Below are 12,827 nucleotides of genomic sequence, written 5' to 3'. Positions count from 1 at the left end.
AAGGCTTACTCCCGAGTAAGCCTGTAGGGAATCGCAGTGCAAGGAGGGAGAGAGGGAGGGGGGAAGCTGGGCTTGTGGGCAGCAGTGCTGGGGGGATGAACTCCAATGCGTCCTCTGCGGTTTACTCCCGAGTAAGCGTGTAGGGGATTGCGGTGCATGGAGGGAGGGAGAGAGGGAAGGTAAGAGAGGGGGAACCCACAAAATCCACCAGGGCTTGTGAGCAGCAGTGCTTGGGAGATGGACTCCAATGCGTCCTCTGCGGTTTACTCCCGAGTAAGCGCGTAGTAGGGGATGGAGTGCAAGACTCTGGAGAGAGGGAGCTCCCTCCTTGAATTCTCTGGGACTGCTTTCCTATTAAACACGCACCCTGGGGTGCATTGCTTGGGAGTGATGGCTTTCTGTCAGGCATGCTCCCAAGGATATGTGCAAAGGATCCGGTGCAAGATGGAGGGGAGCCCCACAGAACCCGCTAGGGCTTGTGGATAGGGGTCAGGCTGCAGTGCTTGGAGTGGGTGGCATTGCGTTGTCTTGGGTTTTGCTTCCCATAGGTGTGCAGTAACGAATTACCTCTTTGCAAGGCAGAGCATGCAAGGATTTGGGGGAGCTGCTGACACCCCACCAGGCTGATGAGGAGGGTTGCAGCATGGGGGGGGGGGGTCAGGATGGAGGCAGGCAGGTCACAGCATCCCTCCATAGCTTCTTTGGAAGAGCAGGCTGGGCCAGAGCTGACATTCAAATGGGCTAAAGTGGCCCAATCTAGCCTGATCTAGCAGCTGCCTCTGTATAGATGGAACATTCAGGAAATCCTCTCCATCGGATCTTGGTCTATGTTGCAGTACCATCAAGGAGGGAATCTTCCTTCTTCATCACAGGCCTCAACCTTCACTCAGCAAGAATAACCAGCCACACCCCAGTAGGGCATTTGTCAAGATGATGGTGTTCAAGATCATCTGGAGGAAACCAGGTTGGCGAATCTCAGAGGAATGTCCCTTGCAATGCACAAGTGTCGGAGGTCATTTAAGAGCAGGGGATGAGCTTGCTGCATCAGGCCAATGACCGATCTATTCAGCATCCTCTTTGGCTGACCAGATGCCCCGTGGGATGCAGCAGCAGCAGCAGATTTGTAGGAGATATTATCAAGCCAGCACCATCCGCTGACCTTTTCCTTCGTGACATTTGTACAATCTGTCTGGAGACTCGTCAGTGGGCATCTTGTGGAGTGGGGGGGGAGGTGGCGAAGATGGGGCGGGTGTTAGTACGCAGAGATGTAAAACTGCTTACAAGCCCTGTCCGTGTGCTCCCCCCCCCAATTATTTCTTTTAAACTACAATGGAATCCTCAGTCCTGATTGTGAAACAATTTTTTTAAAAGGTAATTAATTGCTTGCAGAGTCATGGACTCAGTTTGAATACTTGAAAAATCAGTGCTTTTTTTGAGAGGGGCAGCTAAACATTAATGCCTCTGGCACAGCTTTCTAGCTTCCATACTCTAGTGCAGGATCCCCCAAGATTCCTGCATTGCCAGGGGTTGGACTAGATCATAGAATCATAGAACTGTAGAGTTGGAAGGGACCCTGAGGATCATCTAGTCCAACCCCCTGCAATGCAGGAATATGCAGCTGGTCCATACAGGGATCGAACCTGCAACTTGGTGTTATCAGCACCATGGTCTAACCAACTGAGCTATCCAGGCTCCCATGGCATCCCTTCCAATTGTACAGTTATGTGATTTTAACATGATACTTGTGGGCACAAAGGTTCCTGGATGATTGCCACCCTTTCTCACTTCCACTTTCAGCACAATGTGCTCCTGGAGGCTCAGGCCAATTCTGCCAGAACCCATTTCCACTCGGAACTGCAGAATAAATGAAGTACTGTATCTGTGTGCTTTTCTTACATTATCTCTTACATGTCTCTCTACAGGGAGAGAAGTGGCTGGAAGTATGGAGCACCCCCCCCCCGCACTTGCTCACCTGGTTATTTGGGGTGGGGGGGGCTGGATTCAGTGTGCTCTCCCTCATTTGCTGTCAAACATCAGAGTGGGAGCCAGCGATGGATGCCCTGTTAGTTTAGTTGATTAATTCACCAAATAATCAGATTAACGTCACAACAGACACCTAACTTCTAGGTAACAGAAAAAGCAAAGGAAGTAGTGTTAGCTTAATACAGTGGTACCTCGGGTTAAGAACTTAATTCGTTCCGGAGGTCCGTTCTTAACCTGAAACTTTTCTTAACCTGAAGCACCACTTTAGCTAATGGGGCCTCCTGCTGCTGCCGCGCCACCGGAGCACGATTTCTGTTCTCATCCTGAAGCAAAGTTCTTAACCCAAGGTACTATTTCTGGGTTAGCGGAGTTTGTAACCTGAAGCGCCTGTAACCCGAGGTACCACTGTAAAGGTATTGCCCTACCATGGATTCTGGACTAATCCAGTTAAGACTACAATCTCCTCCTACATGATGTCTTAAGTCCCTAACAAAATGCAGACTTTGCAGCATCAACATCAAGAAAGCTTTCTGCTTATTTCCCTTTCTTCACTGCTTTTCCTGATGAAGAGTTCTGGATATATTGAAATCTTGCTTGCAGTTTTTATGATAGATGAGTATTTTGACTGGGTATTTTGGTGTTTTTCTAGATATCGAAGTCTGACCGATGCACCAGAACTACTCTGTAGAAAGCAGTTGTGTGCACATTAGCATATCTTGCTGGGCAAGGTAAAGCAAACGGCAAATTCAATAAGTAAGAATAACGATAAACCTTTTCAAGCGGCAGCAACCAAACCTGTACACACACAGTCTGTTCCAAATGTGGCCACATCATAGATCTAAATAAGGACATTTACATACAGTATTTTTATTATTTATTTCCAAATAATCCTTAACAGTAGCACAATTATACATGCTCAGAGGAGGCTGGCTGTTGAGCCTCTGCATGCATTACTGCTCTGGGCTTGCAGTCACCTTCTGCGGGGTCATTGTGGTCTCCACATCCGGAGTGGTATCAGTCTCCAATCACTGCAGATATGCAGCAGGGGGACAAACCCTCCTTCAAAGCCAGCCAGATACATGTTCTACTGTGGATCTGGGCATGCACAATGGGCTTTTTAGTGACATTAAGGCATGCGGTGGTAATGACCGCAGGGGGCTCCTTGGATGGGGAAGTGTTTTTGCTGGGGGGGGGGGACACACAAAACAGAGGCAGGCAAATTGCATTAAATTCTGCTTCGTCTATCCACTGACATCTGAGTTCTGATGAGCTTTCTCCTTTCCAGCTCAGCTTCTGTTTCCGCTGGAATCCCCTGCAGCAGTCATAATCCTCCGTTTGTGACACAGGAGCCTTTGCTGTGAAAGGGATTATGACGTCCCAGCGCTGGCATTCTTAATACTGATTGCCCTGGCAGAGCTGGGTCACGCAGGAGAAGCAGCACTGCCAGCCTCAAGGGTTCAAAACCATAGTTTAGGCTGTTTGTGCATGATGTCCTTATTTGACAGCGACAGCCCTGATTTTTTTAATGCTTGTCTCCGGAGAAATCTCTCTTTTGTCTTTTTGTATCCCTTGTTATGCTTTTGTTAGTGTGTCAAAATAAGACAGGGCATTAAATGCATCCTTAGAAAGTGCATTGAAATAAAAATCGTAAGTGCAGAAGGGGAGATTTTCATTGGGGCTTAAAAAATAAATAAAATTAATAATAAATACATAGGGGTGCCATTTTCTTTGGGACCACAGTGCATATGGAGGGGAAGTTTATGTCTTCCCTCCCCAGCTGGGTTCCCAACAATCCACCCACCCCTGGTTCCACTATTAGCCTTAAAGTAAAAGTCCCCTTTCCTTCTTCTTGTGGGGAAGGAATATAGGCACTTAGGAAACTGCCTTCACACTGAATGAGGCCTTCGGGAGAAATGTGCTCTAAAATGCTGACCTATTTTTTTGTGTGCACACTTAAAAACAATAGCTGCAAATTGCTGTGGAAATGTGGAGAACTGAACTTAACAAGAACGGAACTGAAAAAATGAGAAACTGAAATAATATGAAATTGACATATTTCTCCATCTCTGTGCTGGAAACAAGCCTTTGATAAGGCGTTGTTATGAGTACTGCCCGGAGGTGCCCTAAGGGTTTTTAGCATTGCCACTCCAGCCCTCTGGAATCAGTTGCCAATGGAAAGGGGACAAGTGCCTGGTGTTTTTGACATCTATTGGAGATATTTTTGTTTAAGAAGACTTTCCCTGAAGGATGGCCGAGTCATTTTACGGAATTAATTGTACATCTTTCCGCAGGGCCTGCAAGACAGAGCTGTTCCACCAGGCCTTTGGTCAGGGCGCAGCCTGACATCCTCCTCTGGCAATTTGCACAGAATTTTGCTTGATGGTTGCCATTAATTTGATCTTAATTTGATTTTAATTAATTTTATAATGAATGTTTTAGAATGTTGGACTATTTTGATTGTTGTTAGCTGCCCTGAGCCCAGCTTCGGCTGGGGAGGGCGGGATATAAATAAAATTTATTAATTTGTTAAATTTATTAACTGTAGAGATAGTATTATTGCTTTTAGGTAATTTACTATGTCATCTTTTGTAGTCTATCATGGTTTTATTATACATGGGTATGGTAACTTTGGGTTGCAAAACAGTTTAGGAATCTGCAAATAAAAAGTAAAAAATCCCATTTGGACTTGTGCAAAATGCTCACCCCTGTAATCGTACAGCTTGATCCCTTCGCAATCGTGGCAAACCAAGATTTGTACCCACACAGATCTGAGTCCAGATGGAGACTTGCTCTTCTAAATGATGGCTTTCTGGATTTCACAGAATGTTCATAACTTGGGCGCTGTATTTTTGAGATTCCTGGCAATATGCATTCTTTGGATGGCTTTGATTTGTGCTTGCTGCTGCCTATTTTGACAACACCGAGGACGGTAACAGGTTGGTTCCACATGGCAGTTCTGGAGAGTCAGTGATTTCCTAAGAAAGCCCCCCTGTCTTCATGATAGGAGGCCAATCTGGATGAGTGGGGGGTTTTATTTTATTTAAGGATGGTGGTTTAATCTGTTTTGATGGATGACTGGGAGTGGTGGCAGTGAAAATGGGAAGAAAACCCTTTTCTGTAATTGAAAGTGTGAAGCTTTTCATTAACGTAACAGATTGTTTTATGGATGGCAGAATTATCAGAGAACATTTTGATTGGTATTAGAAGAGCAAAACTCATCTACAGCAAAAGAGGGAGATGATGTCAATGTCTCACTTAGAGCCTCAAGACGCAGATGCCAGGAGTTGGCTGCCGGCAAGGTCAGCTCGCGGAATTGCTGGGAACTAACGGGGGCTAGCAAACGGCTATTTTTGGAGGGTGTAATTAATGCTAACGGAACATGAACAAATTACTCCAGAATTTCTACTGGGAAGATCTGATGCCAACCAGTCTTCACAGAACAGATGGGGATGGCTGTTGCAAAATGTTCCGAGGCAGAGGAGACGTGCAAGGTTGTGTGCTGTCCTGAAATAAACCCTTGTATATTGCAGAAAGAATGCAGATGTAGCCAAAGGGGCTCTGGAGTAAACCAGAAAGGTTCTTGGTTATCAGCACATCTGTATGTAAAACATCCTAATGATTTCTCCCAGGAGATCAATTCCCCTGGTCTTTCCCTGGGCTTCCCCCAACTGTGAAGGCAACAGTTATCAGTGACACAGTTCCATCTTTTATATGTGCTTTGTATGCCACATGTCTTTTATCGTGGTACCCAGGCGGTCTCCTGTCCAAGCACTGACCAGGCTCCGGCCTGCATAGGAACACAGGAAGTTAACCCCTTCCACCTTTTGCAAAGTTTAGGAACATGGGAAGTTTCCTTATACCAAGTCACACTGTAGATTCATCTTGCTCAGGATTACCTACAATGGTTGTGGCCAATGCTTTTTGGGGGGCGGGGTATGCAAGGGTACGCATAGCCCTAAACATTTTGTGAATCTTTGTACTTTTGTCCATTTACTGTATTTATTTTTCCTGATTTGAACTATAAAATGGTGATTTTCTGGAGTCAAAATAAGAGTACCCCTAAATATTTTTTTTAAGAAAAAAAAGCACTTGTTGTGGCTCTTCAGGGTTGAGGACAAAAGACTTTCCCAACTTTATGTAGAGATGCCTCTGAATGAAAAACCTTCCCTTTGTAGGACTTACTAAAACTGTTGACTCCAGATCAGCATTTAGCCAACATTCAAAGCTACTCCTTTGGGAGCTTGGTATCTCCTGTTTTTGCTAGCTGTGGTCCTGGTCATTTGCTGTCTAACTTGGTGCCTTTTCCCATGCTTGCCGAAATACTCCTGCAAACCTGCGTCTAAGATGGGAGGCAGATTTGGAAGAGACCTCAAGGATCATCTAGCTCAACCTTCCATAAATAAATAAAATCTGTCAAATGATGATGTACAAAAGAACCAGGTCCACGATTCCAAAAGATGGGATTCCAGATTGGACAAAAGGTTGCATCCAACCAAGTCCTACTCAAAAGTAACACACTGAAATTCATGGACCTAGGTTAGTCATAACTACTGCCATCAATGGGTCTACTTGAGTAGGACTAACACTGGATACAATCCACCTCTCTTCCCTCCCCCACAAAAAAACCCTGTTACAGGTGTCAGAAGATCTTAAGAATTTATACATAATTTTGAGCTGAGTCTCTATACATTTCTCGTAATCAAGATACAATGTACCATATATGAGTATCATCTGTACAAATAAGTCTATACATATACATATATGTATATAAATAAATTCTGTATAATAAGACACCAGGTGTTTTATGCAATGTTGTAGCAGCATCTTCTATTTACAAGCTTAGATAAGGAGCTGGCCAGAATCTTCCTTCTCTGTCGCTTTCCTTGGGTAAGCAGAACTGTTCCTACGCAGAGGTGCTGCAGTGCACTCGTTTCTTACAGGCTGCTCCTGGCCCCGCAACCACCTGCTTTTCAGGGAATGGTTTCTTAGGGGCTGCCATCTGTAGACAGAGAAGGGAAGATACAGAGCAAAACACATGTGTGTGCTTCTACATTTATACTTTAGCGAAAACGGTGAGTCAAATGCCTGTCAAAAACCAGCTTGCGGGGATATGGGCAAAGAGCAACCGAGTAGGATTGAATTCTCCACAAATGGTAACTCGAAGGGTTTCAGTCCTGCTTTCTGCAAGCTCTCAGCACACCAGTGACTTCCCTGTGGATGTACTCAAACCAAGCAGGGTTAAATTCTCTGCCCATCATCGGATGAACTCAGGGATGGGCGTACCAGCAGGCTCCTCCCGGGGAAAATACTCACACACCCAAACCAAGCAGGACCAAAATCCTTGCCTATCAGATGATGTGCGAGGAGCTCGATCTTGCTGCTGCATTCCTATCTGCCCCACACTGGATATCACATATGACGCCAGTTGTGGGGCAAGTGGTGTGGTTTGGGGAAAACAGCTTGGTGGGCCAAGAACACACAAAACAAAGTTGAAGGCTTTCTGAAAAAGCAAGCAGGTTTCCACCAATGACATCCCTGCTCTTCAGGACCTCCCCCCCCTTATATTATCCAACTATCTTCATTTATATCTTGTCGGCTAAGAGGCACTCTTACTACACTGGCCAGGCAATTTCCTACCTTGCTATCCCTGAATTTCAGAGTGCAGGCGTAACATGATGAAATCTCACTCTTCCTCTCCTCTAACTGATTCTAGGGTGGAAACAGCAAGGAACAAATGGCAAATCTCTCTCTGGCAAAGCAACAGAGCTAAGAAACAATGCAGCCGTTGCTTTTCTCCGAGCTGGGTTGGTTGAGTGCGCTGGAATAAGTCTCTGTGTTTTCAGTTAAACTGGCAGAGATGTAAGTCAGTGAAGGACTGCAGCCTAAAGCAATTAGGAATGTACACTTGTGTATATAATTGTCACCAAACTCAGTTTGCAAGTCAAGCCCCAGCAACCTGCTGCCTTTAATAAGAGAGAGAGAGAGATGCCCTAACAATACTCCATCTCTAGCATCGGGGATTAGGACAGAACTCGATGGCGTGTGACTATGGGTTTCTCCAAGTACAGGGATTTCTCATTCCTTGCTCCTAAGTGATGCCTCCAAGTCTGTTCACCCTACAGAAATGCAGAAAGAGAAAGGCTGCTTCCATACTAAGGTCTCCTTAATGCTGTGGAGGAGATGCTTTTCAGCAGTCAAGCTGAACGTGGAACGAAAATGGCACTTAAGATAGCGCCAATAGATCTGGAAATGTCTATCCAAGATGCTTCTATCATGTTCGTTCACAAATAAGTTCCATTCTGCAAAGGTTGCCTGCAACTTAAATTAAAAGCTTTCCCTGCTTGCGTTGTTACTCACTCCCTGGTTCAGTGCAGCCACAGGATTATTGATCAATTACCCCCCCCCCCCATTAGCAAGTTTAACAGCATGAAGGAAATAAATAAGGAGAGCAGACCAATAAAACCACTCTCCAGGGAACAGGAGCTCATTAATTAAGCAGCAACTAGAGCTGAACAGGAAGCAATTACAGGGGGCGAAGCTGAAAGAAGGAAGTTTCTAATTAGAGGAACAGGAGTCCTGAAGGCCCTCAGCAGCACTTTCCTAATCAACAGGTGCTGCAGTTGCATTTTAAAAGGAGGTTGGTCACAGAATGCAACATATTGGTGATGGCATTGTATGACTTTTCTGCAAAAAGTGACTGAAAGAGGGGTAGTAATTTCAGCTGAAACAGCTAATGTAGACGAGGCAGTTCTGATTGTAGCAGAGTGCTTTACATGCAGAAGGTCCCAAGCTCAATCCCTGACATTTTCAGGTAGGGCTAGGACAGAGCCCTGTCTGACACTTTGGACAGCTGCTGCCAGCCAAGGCAGACAATACAGAACTAGATGGACACATAATATGATTTGGCATACAATAAGCTTCCTTATTGTAAGGGACGCAGGTGGCGCTGTGGGTTAAAGCCTCAGCGCCTAGGACTTGCCGATCAAAAGGTCGGCGGTTCGAATCCCTGCGGCGGGGTGCGCTCCCGCTGCTCGGTCCCAGCGCCTGCCAACCTAGCAGTTCGAAAGCACCTCCGGGTGCAAGTAGATAAATAGGGACCGCTTACCAGCGGGAAGGTAAACGGTGTTTCCGTGTGCGGCTCTGGCTCGCCAGAGCAGCGATGTCACGCTGGCCACGTGACCCAGAAGTGTCTCCGGACAGCGCTGGCCCCTGGCCTCTTAAGTGAGATGGGCGCACAACCCCAGAGTCTCTCAAGACTGGCCCGTACGGGCAGGGGTACCTTTACCTTTACCTTTAAGCTTCCTTATTGGGACGTGGGTGGCACTGTGGGTTAAACCACAGAGGCTAGGACCTGCCAATCAGAAGGTTGGTGGTTCGAATTCCCACAACGGGGTGAGCTCCCGTTGCTTGGTCCCCGCTCCTGCCAACCTAGCAGTTCGAAAGCACGTCAAAGTGCAGGTAGATAAATAGGTACTGCTCCAGTAGGAAGGTAAATGGTGTTTCTGTGCACTGCTCTGGTTCGCCAGAAACCGCTTAGTCATGCTCGCCACATGACCCGGAAGCTCTATGCCGGCTCCCTCGGCCAATAAAGTGAGATGAACACCAAAACCCCAGAGTCGATCACGACTGGTCAGGAGTCCCTTTACCTTTACCTTTAAGCTTCCTATATCCTACAGTGGCTGCTGAATGGTAAGACAACCTGTTGCATAGTGGCCTTAGCTGGCATTGTCTTGCTTAGTGGGCAGGTGGTCTACAGACTGGGCAGAGCAACCCACATGCCCCTGAAACTGAAAATCAGATGGCGGCTCGTGCAACCAGGAGGATCCCCAATCCTGATACTCATGGCCATGGAAGACAAGCAGACCAGGAGAGTCTTCCTCTCCCCAAAACTCACCCTTATATTTAAGCACTAGCCTGGATGCCATAGGCGACCAGGGGTAGTATGTGGGTGAGCACACAGAGTTCCCTGCAGAAGAGTGAGGGGCTGGCAGGAGAATGTTCCATCCCTCCTCTACAGCCAATGTGGAAACCAAGTGGGATGCTAGGGGGAAATAGCCCCTTCCTTGGCACCCAGCAGTACACAGCTCTCCATTACCCTTTCTGCGGGGAAGTAGTATCTTTTTCTGCAGTCTAGGAACTTGATGGGGGCGGGCTTACTTACAAGGCTGCTTGAACTAGCTTCTATGCAAAGGGTCCCTATGTGGAAAAGACTTTCTCTGTCCCTTCTGCCTCCTGCCCCCAATTGACTACATTCTGTTCTCCTTTCGCCCCGTGAATGAAGCTGAGCTGGATTCTCCCCCTGGGATGATGGCGACCCTTCAAGATTTGGCCCTATGGGGATGGCACACACACCTTCCCCATTGCTCAGCTAGTTCTCCTCCCCATAATACAAACCCAGCAGCTGCCTGGAAGATGCTGTCAAACGACACCTGCCCAAGTGCAGAGGTTGCTAAAGGGCCTTCACACCAGCAGTGTAGCTGTGCAGAGGTGGCGCTGTGGATCTCTGTTACCTACCTTATGCTGTTTGAGAGCCCTGTTCAGCTTCTTCTCCTGAGTCAGCTGCAATTTAGTCCTCTCCAGAGCTTCTTTCAGTAAAGCCTTCTCTTCAGCTTCTCGGTAGATCTTGTCAGCCAATTTGGCCAGCTCAGACTGGCAGGCTTGCAGAGTCTGCTTGTTTGTCCTGTGCGATGAGACAGACAGGGTAGCTGGAAGTTGGTGTGTCGCAAACCACATTATAACAGGGAAACATCACTCTGAAGCTTACAATAAGTGAAATCTGCAAGTCATTAGAAGTTACTAATCAACAAAAACTTAGTAACCAGTGCTTGGAATTACCAAAAGCACTCCTGCTTGGTCACCTACAGCAACTCTTTACTCGCCTATAGACAATGTTCAGGCATGAGGCTATATTTAACTGCATTAAGGATGCCGCTGAGTGGATGGTAAAGAAACACCCAGAAAAAATGAATACATGCCACCACCCCTCATAATAAATGGAATGAGCTTCAATCATGACAAATTTATCAAGCACTACCTTATCTATTTCATTTCGTTTCTGAATCCCTTTCCATGAAACAGTTCAAAATTAACAGAAACATGACAAAATCATTAATTAAAAAATGAAGAATAAATATATATATATATATAAATAATTTCAAATCCAATACAGACGCAGACTGAGTTAATTAAGAGTCTCCCCTTAATTAAAGGGCTGGTGCCATGCCATTTTTATTGCAATCATCTCTTTTTTAAAAAAAGAGACATTATATATATATATATATATATATATATATATATATATATATGCAGGTTTTGGTGTCCTCGGGTGTCTTCCCGTGTAAAAGTTGGGGTGTCTAGGCGACGTTTCGACGAGGTCTCACTCGTCATCTTCAGGCTGGTGGTTTCGGCTTCTTGTTACTGGAACAGAGCAGGATCTCAGTGTTTGAGTTCCTATAAATACTGTTGAGGGGGTGTGGTGTATAGCCTCCAATGTTCTGGGCAGAGAGGAAGTTCCCAGGCTAGTGTGCCTTTTCTTATTTTGTTCCTTAATTACTTGAGGGATATCTTGAGTGATTTCTTGAGTGATATCCTGAGTACCACTTAGGTGGGTCATTAGGTGTGGATTAGTTGCTAAAGTCTTTGTGTCTTGACCTCTTGAACTTTGTGAAGAGTTTTTCTGAGAAGATGGCTGTACTGCACTTAGTTGTGCTCTGGCTTGGCTTCGTGTATAGGGGCGAGCTGTGGTTTTGTGGCCTGTGTCAGCCAGATCTGTGTAGGGATTGCAGGGGGGTGCAGCATCCGGAGGTGCCACCATGGTTTGGCTACTGGATGGTGTCTGTAATTTATCTGTGGAGAGGGTCTGGGTTTGGGTCTGGTGTGGTTGATTGGTGATGGCGTTCTGTGTGCCTCTGGATCTGGTGTCAGTTTTTGTGGGGAGGGCTAATTTCCAGATGTCTGGCAAGCGGGATGTGTCGTCACGCTTGTTCATGTTGTGGGGGTGTTTCTCTATCTCGATGGCTTCCATGATTATTCTCTTGTGGTGATGTTCCATGTTAAAGAGCTCTTTAACATGGAACATCACCACAAGAGAATAATCATGGAAGCCATCGAGATAGAGAAACACCCCCACAACATGAACAAGCGTGACGACACATCCCGCTTGCCAGACATCTGGAAATTAGCCCTCCCCACAAAAACTGACACCAGATCCAGAGGCACACAGAACGCCATCACCAATCAACCACACCAGACCCAAACCCAGACCCTCTCCACAGATAAATTACAGACACCATCCAGTAGCCAAACCATGGTGGCACCTCCGGATGCTGCACCCCCCTGCAATCCCTACACAGATCTGGCTGACACAGGCCACAAAACCACAGCTCGCCCCTATACACGAAGCCAAGCCAGAGCACAACTAAGTGCAGTACAGCCATCTTCTCAGAAAAACTCTTCACAAAGTTCAAGAGGTCAAGACACAAAGACTTTAGCAACTAATCCACACCTAATGACCCACCTAAGTGGTACTCAGGATATCACTCAAGAAATCACTCAAGATATCCCTCAAGTAATTAAGGAACAAAATAAGAAAAGGCACACTAGCCTGGGAACTTCCTCTCTGCCCAGAACATTGGAGGCTATACACCACACCCCCTCAACAGTATTTATAGGAACTCAAACACTGAGATCCTGCTCTGTTCCAGTAACAAGAAGCCGAAACCACCAGCCTGAAGATGACGAGTGAGACCTCGTCGAAACGTCGCCTAGACACCCCAACTTTTACACGGGAAGACACCCGAGGACACCAAAACCTGCATTCCTGTACCCGTGAAAATCTACGAAAG

General features: G+C 46.3%; 1 protein-coding gene across 1 annotated transcript in view; it reads right to left on the bottom strand.

The window, feature by feature from the left end:
* Positions 1 to 6,783: 6,783 nt before the first annotated feature.
* FHAD1 (forkhead associated phosphopeptide binding domain 1) overlaps positions 6,784 to 12,827 on the bottom strand; it is a 38,505-nt gene continuing 32,461 nt past the window's right edge. The window contains exons 28-30 of the mRNA XM_081921760.1: positions 10,498 to 10,663; positions 7,621 to 7,692; positions 6,784 to 6,982 (exon numbers count right to left, since the gene is read on the bottom strand). Of these exons, the coding sequence (XP_081777886.1) occupies positions 6,887 to 6,982; positions 7,621 to 7,692; positions 10,498 to 10,663 (334 nt within the window). The 3' untranslated portion in view covers positions 6,784 to 6,886. The remainder of the gene's footprint in view (positions 6,983 to 7,620; positions 7,693 to 10,497; positions 10,664 to 12,827) is intronic.

Source organism: Podarcis melisellensis (assembly GCF_964234715.1).
Source record: "Podarcis melisellensis genome assembly, chromosome: 8".
Classification (NCBI taxonomy): domain Eukaryota; kingdom Metazoa; phylum Chordata; class Lepidosauria; order Squamata; family Lacertidae; genus Podarcis; species Podarcis melisellensis.
The sequence above is the reverse complement of the archived record's forward strand: the minus strand, read 5'-3'. Positions and strand labels throughout refer to the sequence as shown.